This window comes from Xenopus laevis, chromosome 4L, assembly GCF_017654675.1.
Source record: "Xenopus laevis strain J_2021 chromosome 4L, Xenopus_laevis_v10.1, whole genome shotgun sequence".
Classification (NCBI taxonomy): Eukaryota; Metazoa; Chordata; class Amphibia; order Anura; family Pipidae; genus Xenopus; species Xenopus laevis.
In genome coordinates, this window is record NC_054377.1 from 88736606 (window position 1) to 88754061 (window position 17456).

General features: G+C 36.1%; 1 protein-coding gene across 2 annotated transcripts in view; it reads right to left on the reverse strand.

Moving 5' to 3' along the window:
- mob3c.L (MOB kinase activator 3C L homeolog) overlaps window positions 1-17456 on the reverse strand; it is a 39353-nt gene that overhangs the window by 10481 nt on the left and 11416 nt on the right. For both annotated transcript variants that reach the window (XM_018258385.2, XM_041590450.1), the window contains exon 2: window positions 13647-14137. In XM_018258385.2, coding sequence (XP_018113874.1) covers window positions 13647-14064 — 418 coding nt within the window. In that variant the 5' untranslated portion in view covers window positions 14065-14137. The remainder of the gene's footprint in view (window positions 1-13646; window positions 14138-17456) is intronic.

Genomic DNA, 17456 nt, shown 5'->3' on the forward strand with positions numbered 1-17456 from the left:
AGAAAGGATAGATACTTTCAATTAATACATTTAAAATTGATACATTATAAATAATTTTAAAAAAAATACAAATTCTCGAAATAAGATACATTTGTATGTATTAAATAGATATATTAAAATACAATTTACTCAGATGAAACAATTTATATCAAGATCTATATTCAAACCCATTGGTTGTAGCGTTTTTAGGGATATTATCCATCGGGTTTCTTCTTGTGATATTATTTGGACATTGTTGCCACCCCTCCAGGTTTTTACTTTATGTGCAATTCCCATAAACTTTAACTCACTAGGATCACTATTGTGAAATAGGGAGAAATGTTCTGAAACACTGTGTTTTTAGACCTTTTTTGATGTTCCTTATGTGTTCTGCTATTCTCAATTTTAATTTCCTAGTAGTTCTCCCAACATACTGTTTTTTGCAGGGACATTCTAATAAATATACAACATTAACTGTATCACAAGTTATTAATTTATTAATTTTATATTGCTTATTTGTCTGATTAGATTTAAAATTACATACATTTCTCTCATTGCTTTTCAGCGTTTTGCAGGCAATACACTGCATACACTTAAAGAAACCTTTATTTTTGCCCAACCAAGTGGGATTGCCTATCTCTTTCCTCAGGTAACTAGGAGCCAATGACTGTCGCAATGTGTTTGGGCGAGTGAATACAATCAATGGTTGTTCCCCAATTTCTCCCCGCAAATCTTTATCCATTTGTAGGATGTGCCGATGTTTTTTAAAAATGTTAGTGAGTTTATATCACTAACTCACTCACTAATTTGTATTTTTTTTTAATTATTTATAATGTATCAATTTTAAATGTATTAATTGAAAGTATCTATCCTTTTTTGAATGGTATTTGAAATGAGGTAACCAATTATGCCAATTAGGCAGACTACAAAGGAGTGACCAAGCAAAGTGAACTTTAGCCTCTGAGGAAGTGATTGACTCACGAAACGCGTTAGGCAGAGTATTCTAATCTGAAGTGTAAGTGATTACTATGTTTTATAAATAAAAAACATTCAAATATTTGAGTTTCCCTTTGTTGCTCGCACAATTCCCCAGTACAAGGCATCCTTTATCCGCTAACTGACCCCGTGAGGACCTGACCGTGGTTGAACTAGGAAGTGGATGAGAAGACGCAAAGACTGTGGGACACGAGGCAACTAATGTGTCCATGAGCAAGATCGCAAGGACAGCGAGCGCAGCATATTGTGAAATCGTGAAGAGAGCAGCGACACCGCTTAGAAGGACGGGCTGAGCCTTACCACACTGCGGATCTATACCTACTTGTAGCCGTGTCCGGGAAATCCTGTAAGTACCAACCAAGCAGGGCCCTGAGACCTGCTTCTACGATATTTCACATTGGTGTGCCTTTTTCTTTTCTTTTGTTTTTAAAGATAAGAAACGATCGCTGGCTGCAGGGATTGTGAACGTAATATTGGGACAAATCCTTTGGCTCCGGATACCTGCAGAATACAGGGAATCTTTGAGACATTTGGGGGACACAAAAGTTGGTGCATTTTATTTTGCAAACAGAAGCGCATACAAAACCAAATGTTTTAATATTATTTTAGGGGTGGAATCCCTTTGTACTTGCATCCAGTTTTTTATTTTTGTGCAAGATTTATACTGCTATATATCTAAAATACTGTAAATGCAGTAATGAAAAATGTGTGCGGTGTTTACTTATGTTCCCTTTGTCTAGTACTACATTTTGTGTAATGATAAGGAAGAGGGCAAACCGTTTTCACATCAATGCAACAGACTTGCAAATATTACCGGCTCATTGGCTGGTATGGGATACAGGAAGTATTGACTACTTATATTGCACCAAAATCTGTATTCTCAAAAAAGGTAGTTTGGTACAGAATATTATATTTACCATCTTAAAAATATAAGTAATTTAGCATTAAGTATCTAGTCCAAACTGTGGGGGTTACCTCTAAGATGAGCAATAACCACTCTAAGAGGTGGTTCACTTTAACTTTTAGTATGTTACATAATGGCCAATTCTAAGCAATTTTTCAATTGGTCTTCATCTTCATTATTTGTTTTTTTATAGTTTTTTAATTATTTATCATCTTGTTCTTCTGACTCTTTCCAGCTTTAAAATGGGGGTCACTGACGCCATCTACAACAAATGCTATGTAAGGCTACAAACGTATTGTTATTTTTTATTACTAATATTTCTATTCAGATACTCCCCTATTCATATTTCTCTTATTCAATTCAATGCATGGTTGCTAGGATAATTTGGACCCTAGCAACCAGATTGCTGAAATCGCTAACTGGAGAGCTGTTGAATAAAAAAAACACAAATAAATTGCAAACTGTCTTGGAATATCACACTCAGCATGCTATAAGTTAAATCAAATGTGACAACCCCTTTAATTAAGATGATCTTCAGCAGTAATGTTCGGGTAACCTGGTGTTTCAAGAAGTGAGACAGATATTCAGACTGCTGGCGACCACATTGATAGAATTGGCAAGTATTAACCACCAAAATTAATATCAGCCTTTTTGGATCCACTTCTCTGTATTTCCATGTATTTATTTAAATAAGACAAAATAGTAGTTTGCAATCATTGTTATTCCAAAAATGTGAACAAAGATTCACAGAACATAGAGGTAGATATTTATTTAGGATAGACATGAAGCATAATCATGAAATGGAAGAAGTCTGACATTTTTCATACAGGAAAGAAAGAGGACATATGGAAAGATTCCAAAATGGATCTGAAGGAGTTATAATTTACAAAAACAGCTTCCTTCTAAAATTAGCAACTGATAAACAATGCTTATGTGCATAAACAAGATGTAAATGCAGTCCAGTGGGAAACGAGTAAAGCTGTTTGTTTATCCATGGGTCTGCAATACACTTCACATTAGTGAACTTTGGTCTTTCCAGGATAATATTCTCACTTCTAAATAAAGCTTGTTATGCACACATTTTACTAATCCTTTCAGCATATTAAACACAAATTTTAAAGGTTATATGGGTATACAGTATTTAATAGTAAAGAAGATGTTAAATGACCAGACCCACAGCTGCAAATGATCTTACCAAAGCTTTATGTTACAAATCTCTGACAAAGGTGGTGAAAATAGGTTCCTAAACATTCCAATCTACATAGCCATTTCTCAGTGTTAATGAAGAACACTGTTTTTCTTTTGTTTTTAATAGACGTTTCTGTTATACAGCCTTCATGAGTGTGTGCGATCTTCTGAATAGTTTCAGCTTATTAAAGCATTGTCAGAACCTCGATCAAAAAAGTTAATTTCAGAAAAACTGATTTGCTACTCTGATCAATTATTTTCATTTTATGGGCTGCGATAGTGTCTGTCAATCATTTAGAGAAGCCTACATTCCAGCCTGCTTAGCAAAAATGCATAAACAGTAGAAGGGGAGTAGTGATGGGCGAATTTGCGCGAAATTCGCGAAACGGCGAAAAATTCGCGAAACGGCGCCGGCGTCTCGGTTTTGACGCCGGCGTCCGTTTTCCGAAAAAAAAAATTTTGACGCCGGCGAATTTTTACCGCGAATTTTCGCGGGCGTTTCGCGAATTTATTCGCTTGGCGCGAATCGCGCAAATTTGCCGCGAATTCGCGCCTGGCGAATAAATTCGCCCATCACTAAAGGGGAGGAAGAATGCAGCTTCTTACCATGAACATGTTTTAATCACAAAAAAACCTGAATTGAAATATAGCACATAATGACCAATTAGACTTTTGAGGAGACAATGAACAGCAACAGTGTTTGCAGGAGAATCAGGAGAATCAGATATATACCCAAGGTAACAATTTAATGAGCTATACAGCATATGTAAGAAGAAGAAGAAGAAGTGTTGCTTGTTATGATTAACAGTATCAATACGTGTAGCGCATGCTGAAAGTGCCAGCATATTTTAATGTCTTTTAGTGGTTTCCCCAGCTTCAGACTGCCATTCTATAATACTTTTTTTTATTCCTTTACATTTAGCATTACATGTATAGAACCATTTTAATTTGGATGCTAATCCTGCTACTCCCCAATTCCCTGAAAGATTACCAGTGGTAAATAAACCTAATAATAGCTAAAAATGCCCGCTCTTGTGCCTTAAAACATGGAACAACACTGATTTTATCATAAAAATTATTATAAACTGAGGTAGAAAACATAAACCTGTATACGCATTGTTGTCAATTAAAAATGCAGTGTCAATAAAATAAACTCATGAGTTCAACCAGCCAGAACATAATGGAATAATCAATAAGTTGAAGCATTTAGGTGCACTTGAACAAATGCACAAATATAAAAGATTCAATACAATAATATTAATATAACCACTTCCACCAAAAAATGTTTGGATGGAATGTTTGCCCAAAGTTCCCTTAATCCATCATCAACTACAATAGTTAACAATGATGTAACTATGACTATGTGTTTAGATTTAATTAGAAAGCACATCTGACTCACAGTTTCTTTTTTAGGTTTGGTGACTTCAGATAAGTCCTCCTGGAATGACCCCTAGAATGAACTTCTAAAGGACAGAGAATCATTGTAACTGCATTTTCATCTACAGCACTTTTTAACACATAAACATGAAATAATATATAAAGTAAAGGCCTTTTCTGCTAATGTGGTCTACATCAGCTTTGCAGATTACTGAAGGAGTTAAATTATTATAGCCATTAAGTTGTTCAGTTTGAAGGCAGATGCTGAATTGCTTCGAGGGAGGTCAGATGCTCTTTCAGTGGAAGAAATCCAGTGGATGTTTCCAAGAAGCTTATTAAAATGTAAGCCAATTTGTTAAATATGCAGTGGTGTTTGCCAGTTCTGTGTCTTAGGAACACTGATTGCTGGTTACTTACATTTATATTAAAAGAGATATGGTGCTGCTGGGAATATTGCTGGTTAGCAGCCTCCTAAAGCTGGAGGTTAATAAGCTGCCAGTATATCAAGTATATCAGCAGGTACAGACAAGTGAAATACCTGTGATTAGACACCAATTTTTGGACTGTGTTGAATCATCTGTTACAGATGTAAATAAATGAATAGCATTTACATGACTGGCACACAACACTGCCCTTGTTGCTTCATCTATTTCATTGTATACCTATCATCTATTTCAATTGATCTTTGGCACAGGGAGTGTTTCTTCTTCAAATATGTCCTCACCCGGAGAACTGGGACCACTTGCCTGTGCAACCTTACCTGGCTAGCACTGAGCAACTAGCCTGAGAGACAATACAGCTTAGCTATAACTATGCATATTAAAGGGGTAGTTCACATTAATGAAACTTTTGGTATGATTCTGAAAAATATCACTGTCTACATCATACCTAATTTACCTTAGCAGTCATCCAATGACTTGAATAAGGGATTGGAATATGAATAGTTTAGCAATAACAATAAAATTGTAGCCTTACATTGCAATAGTTACTTGGCTTCAAGGGGCCCTGACCCCCATTTGAGACCTGGAAAGATATAGCAGAGGAATTCGGAAACTATAAAAAAAACAAGAAGACCTATTGAAATGTTGCTAAGAATAGACAATATTATAACATACAGTATGTTGTACTAACATTTAAAGGGGTTGTTTGCTTTTAAATTAACTTTTAGTATGACGTAGAGAGTAATATTCTGCAACAATTTGCAATTACTTTTCATTTTTAATTATTTGTGTTTTTTTAATTAATTGGATTTTTATTCAGCAGCTCTCCAATTTAAAATATTACCAATCTGGTTGCTAGGGTCCAAATTACAATAGAAACTTTGCATTGATTTGAATAAGAGACTGGACTATGAACAGGAGAGGGCCGGAATAGAAAGATGAGTAATAAAAAGTAGCACTGACAATACATTTGAACCCTTTACAGAGCATTTGTTTTTAGATGGGGTCAGTGACCCCCATTTAAAAGCTGGATACTGTCAGAAGAAGTATAATATAAATAATTAAAAAACTATAACAAATAAATAATGAAGATCAATTGAAAAGTTGCTTAAAATTGGCCATTCTATATCATACTAAAAGTTAATTAAAAGGTGAACCACCCCTTTAATTTAAATCTGAACCAACCCCTACATGTATTTCAGGCCAAGCTGTGCCTTTCAGTGCAGCTACTGTACAGGAATGGTTCTACTGTATAGGAATGGTTCTGCTTCTCTCCAGATGCTTACAAAATGCAGGTGTAAAGAAGCAGACCCTACACTTAGGGGCAGATTTACTAAGGGTCGAATTTCGAAGTATTAAAAACTTTCGAAATTCGACCATCGAATTAAAAAACTTCAAATTCGAATATCGAATTCGAAGTTTTTTCAACAAATTTGGCAATCCTGCGATCGAATAAAAATCGTTCGATCGAACGATTAATTCGTTAGATTCGAACGATTTTTAGCGATCGATCGAAGGATTTTTATTCGACCAAAAAAAACTGTGGGGTCCAGTAACTTCTAATTATGCTACTGACCTAATGGCGTATTACCCCATACAGCCTCCTAATAACTTAAAACAACCTTACTGAATATCTAATACACTATGCTGCTGTCTCCTATCTGTTGCTTTTCCAATCTCCTATCTAGAATTTGTATTTGCCAACGCCCTTATAGTTTTATTCAAATTTATAAATGCTAAATGTTGTTGGAACTAAAGATTGCATTAACTTAAATAAGTCTAAACCTTAAAAGCCATTTTCACAAGGGGCAAAGATCTTCTCAGTTTGCCTAAACACAGTTTACAGGCTGCTGACTGCTGACAACACTTCTTTTCTAACACAGTACCATAGAAATACATTAATAGCAACAACGAACTGCACTGTCTGCAAGCTGTACACACCAAAGTAAACCGTTTGTGAATTATGATTGTTCTGTGCTCAGTATGAATTTGTCTGTCTGCCTTTCTGTCTCCTAGATCTTTTCAGGAAATCTTTTCAGTTTTGAGTCCAACCACACAAAGCATGCTAATGAATCACAGACCCACAGGTGAAGATCCACTATGTAGGTGTAGGCAAGTAGAATCATGCAAACAAATGTTAGCACCAAGAATTTTTAAAGGGAAAAGAACACAATAGGGACTATTTGTTTTCAATTGATCAATTGAACGTCTCTTAGATGCTAGGTAAGTAAGCAAGTAAGATGTGAGAGTCATTCATTCTTGTTCCAATGTCATAGTGAAGGATGACATGAAAAACAGGAAATAAAATTAAAATAGGAACTAATCGTACACTAAGGGGCAAATTTACTTATGGTCGAATATCAAGGGTTAATTAACCCTCGATATTCAACTGTTGAAGTTAAATCCTTCGACTTTGAATATCGAAGTCGAAGGATTTAGTGCTATTCAGTCGGTCGAACGAAAAATGATTAAATCCTTCGAATCGTTCTATTCGAAGAATTTGAAACCATCGATCGAACGATTTTTGTTCGACCAAAAAAAGATAGCTAAGCCTATGGGGACCTTCCCCATAGGCTAACATTGACTTCAGTAGCTTTTAAGTGGCGAACTAGGGGGTGGAAGTTTTTTTTTAAAGGGACAGTACTTCGACTATCAAATGGTCGAATAGTCGAACGATTTTTAGTTCGAATCGTTCGATTCGAAGTAGAAGTCGAAGGTCGAAGTAGCCAATTCGATGGTCGAAGAAGCCAAAAAATACTTCGAAATTCAAAGTATTTTTTATTCTATTCCTTCACTCGAACTAAGTAAATGGGCCCCTAAGAGGCCCATTTACTAATCGAATTTTCCAAAAATTGTGTTTTTCCTATTTTTTTTTTAAAAAAAAAAAGCTCTAAAAAATCGAGTTCTAGTAAGTGTAAAAACTTTTAATACCAAACTTCACCGGGTAAAAGTTGTCAAGGTCCTATAGAAGTCAGTGGGAGCTGCGCTGATCCTATTGGACTGTTTTAAATCAATTTGGACTTTTAGAGGTTGTCAGATTTTTTTTCCACTAGATATTGTCCGAAAAACTCAAATTTGTTTCCGCATTTGTTTTTAGAACATTGTTAAGCATTATTTTCCATTTGTCATTTTTGCATTCAGATCTTTTAATAAATGTCATGACATTCGTGGTTTTAGAGAAAGTGAGTTTATTGGTGGTTTAAAAAAACACTAAAATCCGACGTTTGATAAATAGATTTTAGGGTGATAGATAGGGTGATAGGGTGATTTTTCAAAGTTTGAGATGTTTGAGAAAACCACAAGCACAAATATAATTGAGACATTTCTTTGGAACCTGAAATACTCAAGATTTATCAAGAGATACAGGGGATAGTTGGTGAGTTTCAATGGGTATTGTCTCATACAATGTATTTATTTGTTTCCCAGTTTATGAAAGCATATGAGATTTTTAGACATACTGAAAATGAGTGAAACATTGCAATTTTCACTTGTGTGCAAGCTTTTTCTTGAGTAAAAAAAAATGTGTAAAAAGTTGTGTGAGTTTTGGCATGTTTTTTTTCACAGTCACGTTTATTTTTTGACCTCTAAATTTGATAAACTGGCTCCCCAATTTCTTCAAATGTAACTCTCCCCGTTTGTTCAAATGTAACCTTTCAAAGCCTGCAGTCATCTCATTCATGCAAGGACAACAAACTGCCTTCGGTAGACTCTTCTACCGAAGGATTCTGCTATACACTGCACAATTCCAATTGACATGAATGAGAGGCAAATGCAATGCTCCCTAGCCCAATGTCTCAAGCAGAGAAAGCACAATACCACCCATGCTGGCTTCCATTCATTAGAATGGGTAAACTTGACATTACAGCATCTTTTTGGACTTGTGTGCAGAGATGACAACTTGGATACAAATGATCCTGGAGTATTTTGCCCTATGCCCAGCCCCATCTATTCTGCCCATATTTGCAAACTCCCAATCAGTTGGAAATCATCATGTTTTCATCACTAACAGAAAGAAATACTGAAAGCATACTGCAGAGTGATGTGTTTAGGGCTCTAGTAGTGAACTTAGAGAACTCTGGGCAACATTACATTTAATGAGAAAAACTTGTTTAATGTGAAAACTCAATTGAAACCTGGGGGGAAATCTGGAGTTGAATTATTAGTGAAGCCTTTCTTTTTGGCTTTAAATCCCTTGTAAAATGCTTGGCAGTACATTAACCAGCATAAACATACGAATATAAACAGATGCAGTTGGAATAAATAATTCAGTTTTGCATGAACTCCATCCTAAAACACCTAAATGTTGACTTCAAACTAGGCTTCATGTATGAAGTGCTTGGCAGGGTATAAGTGCCAAAAACAGTAGCAAGCTGTCATGTTTTTTGCAGGTAGAATACTGCCCTGTATGTAACACCTTAGGTGCAATGACTTGGCATTTTTGCCATGAAAACAGCACTGTCTGCTTTTGGCAACACTGTATTCATGAGGGATGGGGCTGCGAGTGGTACAAGGAAGTCCATTTGGATGACCCCAAACTTGCACGTCATTCAGCAAGGTGCTATGGAGTCCTGTTCTTAGCACCTGCTCATGACAGGCATTGCATACGAGCTGTAAGTGACTGCTTTGCACTAGAAACTTTGCACAACATTTTTAAACTAATACAAGGTGCAGTAGCCATTGCTTCCTGTGCAGCAGGTTAGTGCCTGAGCTATAAGGAATTATTTTAGTATACAAAGTGCAACTGTGCTTTGTGGAGAGGCATCATGGGTGCTCAGTCAAGTGCCTGAAACTGCACCTGACCATTTACTTGAACACTTGAGACTGGTATTTTTCAGCCAAAAATTCCACATAGAATCAGTCAGGCAGGGCTAAGGCACGCATAGTGGTTTGGATATTGGTAATGGGCAGCGACATGACTTATACAACAAGGGTGACTATTGCTCTAAAAATGAAGTAGTGCACATATAGGGGTTGTAATAATCAGTTGTGAGTCACTGAAAAGAGCTACAGTGGGTTACTACAGTTTTGAATGAAGTTACATGTAAAAAAAAATCTTTCTTAAAAAGTGCTGGTCTAATATGCATGGTTCCATATCAATCACATTATAGACACATTATATCTGAGTATCGCTGCATAGGCTAATATGATGTTTGAATGAGTCAGGTGTCGGGAGATAAACAGGAAGGGAGATGCTGCAATATAGACTTGAAAGAAAAATTGTGACTGTTTTAGACTAGGAAATGTATGATTTTGTCTTGTTTCGATTTCAGATATTCTCACATATAAAGGTATCCTCCTCTGATTCCTAATGTATGTTTTATACAAACATGATATATACATGTTCAGTGTGATAAAAATACTATTGATTTTCAGCCTAAGATCCACAGGTTATTATTTACTACATCTAGGGGCAGATTCACTAACTTCGAGTGAAGGATTCGAATGAAATAAATTCGAATTTCGAAGTATTTTTTGGGTACTTCGACCATCGAATTGGTTAAATTCGTTCGAATTCGAACGAAATCGAACGATTCGAAGTAAAAATCGTTAGACTATTCGAGCATTCGATAGTCGAAGTACTTTCCCTTTAAAAAAAACTTCGACCCCCTACTTCGGCAGATAAAACCTACCGAAGTCAATGTTAGCCTATGGGGAAGGTCCCCATAGGCTTGCTAACCTTTTTTTGATCGAAGGATTTTCCTTCGATCGTTGGATTAAAATCGTTCGAACGAAAAATCCTTCGATCGATCGATCGCAGGATTAGCGCTAAATCCTTCGACTTCGATATTCGAAGTCGAAGGATTTCAATTCGAGGGTCGAATTTCGAAGTATTTTTAACTTCGAAATTCGACCCTTAGTGAATCTGCCCCCTAGTGTCAAATGCTTAGACAGAACCCTACTGTTCACTTTGCTGGTTGCTCCTTTGCCCTAGCACTGCATTCTCTATTAAACAAAATTCATGGTCATTGTAGGATATTTCTCTAACAGTGTGAGTCACATTTTTACAGAAAATGTAATACATTTTCCAATATTGGAAAGGCAACATTAAAGTAAGTAATGATGGTACGGTCCTCAGAAGGCAGTATATCAACAGTACATATATCCAAACCTGTAATGCTGATGGATATTATACAGTGTGTTGCAGTTTGATATATTGTGATGTATTTTAGTTTCAGAAGGTATTGCTTTGTGATTAGCTGTGTGTGTGTGTGTGTGTGTGTGTGTGTGTGTGTGTGTGTGTGTGTGTGTGTGTGTGTGTGTGTGTGTGTGTGTGTGTGTGTGTGTGTGTGTGTGTGTGTGTGTGTGTGTGTGTGTGTGTGTGTGTGTGTGTGTGTGTGTGTGTGTGTGTGTGTGTGTGTGTGTGTGTGTGTGTGTGTGTGTGTGTATATATAAATGATGAAGGGATCAGCACACTCTTGTAAAGTTGAATCAAGTGTTTTTATTTGTAACACAGCATTGTTCAAATAAAAAACACTTGATTCAACTTTACAAGAGTGTGCTGATCCCTTCATCATTTGTATTATTCAAATTGATTGTGCACCTCAACTTCGAAGGAGTGTGGAAACCCCAAGTGTGTGTGCGTGCGTGCGTGCGTGCGCGCGCTCATTCTAGCCTTCATTACTAGTTTATATTATGATTTACACAAGACCTGTTGAGTGATTATAATCAAAAAAGTGGGTATACATGTTTTACTGTGTAATGTATCTATTGCACCAAGACATTGGCAGACTGCTCCTTGATTGGTATATTATGTCATTTTTTCAGAGATTTTTTTCTATCACAAATGTTTTGTGTATCCAAAATATCTGACAGTATAAAAATGACCAAAGCCGAATGTGCATTAATGTGACCACTAATTCTTTTTGCATTAGCTTAAATATGCCCATTTTTTTCCTAACCATCTCCTATGCTAATATTGATTCATAGCGATCAAATAAATTTGACATCTTAGCTTACTAATGCACATCTGTTTAGTTCAAAGAGAAATCCGTCATTCCACAGTCTATAGAAAAGCCATATTTTTACTGCAGTATGATCAAATGTAATATTTGCTTGAGCAAATACAGAAAATATGCAATGCACTACTGGGATACATCAGTCTGCTCCAAGGGTGTAGGTTTATAGCTTTTACACAAATATTTTTTCTTTATATCCTGAGCGGTATCTCGTTTATACATTCCACTGTGCGCCAGTGCAAGTTAACTGACTGCATTCTTCTCTATGGGGCTTGTACCGACAGGACCACACTTAAAACCACTGCACATCCTGTAGTATTACTCCTATGAGGAAGAAAATGAAGATGTGGCAAAGGTGGTTTTGGCCAGCTTAACTGAACAGCCCTGCTCAGTATGCCTGGCAACCATGTTTCCTTTAAAATGTGAATTACCTTTAGTTTTACCTTTAGCAGGTAGATGACTCCATTACAGTCAACAGCTGACACTGACAACACACGTTCATATCAGATTGCTATGGCATCCTATATTCTAACATCTCTCGACCTGCCATTTCCAACACCTGTAAAGCCCATCAAGTTGCCCAGGCAACCTACAGAAAACCACTCAACAAAGGAGGTAGTAACCTTCAGCCATATATCAGCATTAGAACTACAGCTCTCATTACTCTCTCACAGCCTGAGGCCTAAGCTCTTTAGACATTGCTCAGGGCTATGCCATTTGAGGCTGCAGTATATATAGAAGTTAAAGTTCAACAACTGACAGATTTTAGACAGATTTATAGCATAGATGAGTCAGCTTAACCCCTCCAGTTTAACCCCTTAACTGCTAAAGGTTTGTGTTGGCCTTGGGCTGGTACAAAAGTCCAAAATGTTATGTGTAACATTTCTAGTTGCCTTGTTTACACACACAAGTTATTAAGATGCCCGCAAATCCGTCTTTTACATCACAAACTTTTCAAATGTAACTGCAGCAAAATATGCTTCTCTAATTTATTAAAAAAAATGAAAATATCTATTATACAGAGTACTTCATGCAAAAATTCCAGCTTGTTCATTTATACAAAGGTTATTTTCCTTTATGATTTACTTTTACATAGTAAGAAGCCTACTGCCATATTTTGTTGTTTGAGAACATAATAGTTTACATAAAGCTATAGTTAAACATAGTTAAACTAAAAGCATGTGAGGCATTCGTAGAGATCAGTTCTAATTCCATAAAGACAGAGCTGACAAATCCTCTGCTGCTCCTTTAAACCCTTCACAGCAGGAAGGCCCTGTCATGTATTGCTGTGCAATTGTATTCTGTGCTCTGTGGGCAACAAAACATTCTAAACAAAAACAATGAACACAGCATTCTTTTTTCTGGCATCACATAAGGCAGCATTCGGCTTTTGAGGCATCCACATCTATAAATAAATACTTGGGAGATTTTTTTCTTTTTTCAGTTTGGAGAAGCGAGGACACAGCCAGAATGAAGTCATTTCCCTAGCAACAGATAGCAAATATGTGGCCTGAAATTCTTTTTTTCAGAAAAGAATATGTCTTCACTGTGCTCCTCCTATAAATGTCTTCTGAATCCTTTCAAAGGATCAAAGCTGGATCAGATATAAATGCTGATATTCAACTAAAACTGCCTTGTTATACAATACAGCTAATAATATTCTAAAGGGAGACTAAAACAATAGATAAAAGACTAAGAAAAATGGTAATTAGAAAAATGTTGAATGATATCAGTGTACATACTACATTCTTTTACAACATTCTTTTATTGTCAGTTAAAATCTCTTCAGAAATGTCAGTTACTTACCCGTCCTGGTTGGGAAGATATCCTCATTATTTATTAATGTTTCAATCCACTCCATCAGCATGTTCATATAGAGTGGAGCAGAGACCTTTGTAGGCCGCTTATACTTGTTATCATCCTGCCACCTGTATTCATACTTTAGACCACCACACATGATAGGGCAGCTCCTCTCTGTGCAAAACTCAGACATGGTGCCATAAATCAAGTTTATTCTATTGAAAAAGTCCACCACATGCACAGCTATCCAGTCATTTATATTCTCTCCTGGAGGTAACTGGACCACAGTCTTAAGGTCAAATCCAGATTTCAGGGAGGCCTGGGCCTTTTTGTAGAGCTCAAATCTTTGGGTTCCTGGTTCAAACTTCTTCCTGGGACGAAATGTTTTGTCTTTATTGAACACTTGGTTAAGGCACAGAGCCATGACTGTTTAGAGAGCTCTGCATGAATAGTGGACTCCAAAAGCCGATATGAAGAACCACTCTCAAAGTATTAACCTATAGAAAGAAACAAAACAGAAAAGGTTCTAGGTCAGATTAATGGATGAATGACAGCTCTGCTTCTCAAGGGTAACCAGAACTCATGTGTTGAGGGGAATATGATTCCAAAGATAAAATACTGTATATGTTAATACTGAGCATAATTAGACAGAGACAATTGGTTTCTCTAACATGTTTTGAAGAAAAGATACTTATTTCAATCTTCCAAAGAGAATAATATAATTATAAAACATACCCCTAAAGAAGGCAATGATCTAATCATCAGTTAAAATCAAATAATTACTAGAACATGACAAGTCATTTTAATAGAACAATTTAGAGAAACAAGAAACACCTGTGGGTTATTCACAAATGTGGAGTACAGAATATTTGCTATAAGAAGATTAATAAAGAAAAACAATTTAGAAGTAAGGTATTATTCACAAAAGTCTCACTCAAGTTTTGTGTGGGTTTGTTTTTATGCTGTGACATTAAAAGGATTGTTTACCTTCCCACACCTTTTCCAGTTTTAAAAGGATTGTTCACCAGAAATTAAAAAAAAATTCAGTTACTTTCTGAAAAGTAAAACTGAAAAAATAATATTTTTTACATTTTAATATTTCACCTTCTTTTGTCTTTCAAAGGCAGCTCTGGGGGGCAGGGGGTCACTGACTCTGTAAACTGTTCTAATTGATACATTAGTTGATACATTTCTTATCTTTGGCCCTGCTGAACAGAATCCCTGAGTTTCATTAAAGGCAGCTGTTAGAATTGATACAATATTTGCTAATATTGCAGAGATGCCGCTGAGAAATGTATCAGCTAATGTAGCATATTTTAACATTTAAGAACTGAGCTGCCAGACTGAAACAACAGAGACAGTGATATTCAACTTAAAATAAAAAAAATAGAAAGCAATTGTGAACAACCCCAGTAACAGGCTGGTCTGTGCTAATCTGGTATATGATTTAACACACAAGTCTGCCAGAACAATTTATGACAAATTTTGGTTAATGCATGTTTTTAGCATTATTAATTCCATTTTGCTTGTGTCATTAACATTATATCCAGAAAGATGGACTTAATTTTTTCCATTTTGCGGATCAGGCTGCTAAACTTGCATTTGTATGCCTTGGTCATTCTTATACCTTATATGCATTGAGCTCTCAGTGACTGTGCTATACAGTGGAAGACCATTACTCCAGTCCATTACTGCAACTGAATACATTTTCAGGGTGCCAATACTAAATAACCAGCCACTGCAGCTAAGCCTCCTCTCACTGACCACAATGAAAGCAGTCCTTTGCAGATTTTGTTGCAACTGAGAAATGCATTTACCCTCATGGGTCAGTAGTGTCCCTGATAGCCGCATAGCATAGTCCTTATGATTCAGAACACCATTCTGCCACTCAGGATTTTGTTTTGTATAGGTCAAAAGTGATGATACATCTGTCATTAAAGTGTAACTGGGAGGCTGCTACTGGAATCTTGCCAGATTTCATCATATGTTTTTTCTGCAGCAAGAACATTAACATATTTACAGACTGTGGTGTCATACACGGGCCTCTAAACCAGCAACACTATTAAAATCCATCATATTTTATTTATAAAAGTATTTGCTCATATCATAATAGTGCTAGAATTTTTGCTAACATTCAATACAGTGGTATGTATAATTATATAATCTTTCAGCATTTAAATAAAATGTAGCCCTTGCCATACTAAGCATCATTGGACTCGCACACCTATGTGAGATAAGTAGGTTATTCTAATTCTGATGTTCTGTTTCTTACTCATTGCTTGAAATATTAATTATATATCTATCTATATATATATATATATTGAATGGCATACAAGCTATAAGCATCCATATGCTGCCTACCACTCATTTGCCTGAATGCAACTCTGCCAAATGAAGGCAGCTCCACATTCAATGCAATGAGTAGCCCTTTGCACTTTATTTAAGTTAATTTGCCAAATACATGCAGTATAACTGCAAGAAATACACATCTAAAATACACATCTAAAAACACATCAGCTTCCGGTGAAATAATTTTGATTTACTGAACATTTATTTCTATCCCTGTGGCTTCTGTGACCTGGGATGACAGATTTCATAAATCAAGACTCACAGGGACCCACATAATGTTCTGAAAATCTGCTGTTCTTCACTTGATGTTCTGTGAACCTGCTGTTCCCCAGCCATACCCTTTCCTGATCAGGCCTTTGTGATCACTTCCTTCCCCTCCACCGTGTAAGGCACTAAATTTTCAGATCCTGCACAGGAAATCCTCTAGTATATTCATTTTCTGTCTATTGTATGTATCATGATTTGGGAACAGCCCAGAAAATGACAGTGCCCAAAAGGAAAGTCTAAATGAGTGGCATGAAGGAAATATCTTTTTCAACAATATTACAGTATAACAGCATTATAAAGCATCTGTGAACAGACACGTCAGCAGCACTCCTAACAACACTGTGTTTGTATTTCCATGCTTGTTTATCAAACATTCATTTTGGGCATTTCAGACTATATCCATATTTGGCTGTTTTCTATTATTATCCTTTAAAGAGTACCTACACGTTTACACATGCAATCTGAGGTCTGTTTCACAATTAGTTTGCCTGCGTGTCTCAGGGTGATTTTATAAACTCCTTAAAGTTTGTAGTTCTTATTAAAATATTCATTCAAAATATTCCGGCCTAAAGTATGACAATGAGCAAAGTCTACAGGTCAAACTATCTGATAAATTATTCCATCTGCATGTTTCATTCTATGTAATTAAATATTCTTTCACTAAATTTTTCTGTAATCTGTATTTGTATATCTTTATTATTACATTTCACACAAACATTCCAATGTATTAAATATTTCTATTTATTCACATTCTCTGGTTACCTGAACAGGTTTAGGTGAACACCCTAGCAACAAGAATTGATTGTTTGCCCTATTAAAGGGGTTGTGCACTTTCCAAGCATTTATATTTTAGTATAGGTGTTTTCTAATAGTTAACCAGAAATAAAGACTTTTCATTTGCTTCATGTTTTTTTTTTTAAATTGAAGTTATAGGGGCACATTTACTAAGGGTCGAATATCGAGGTTTAATTAACCCTCGATATTCGACCATCGAAGTAAAATCCTTCGACTTCAAATATCGAAGTCGAAGGATTTACCGCATTTAGTTTGATCATAGGATTGAAGGAAAAAACGATTTTAATCCATCAATCGAACGATTTTCCTTCGATCAGAAATTGCTAGGAAAGCTTATGGGGAAGGTCCCCATAGGCTAACATTGATGCTCGGTAGGTTTTAGCATTTTGTTAGCCTTTTTTAAAT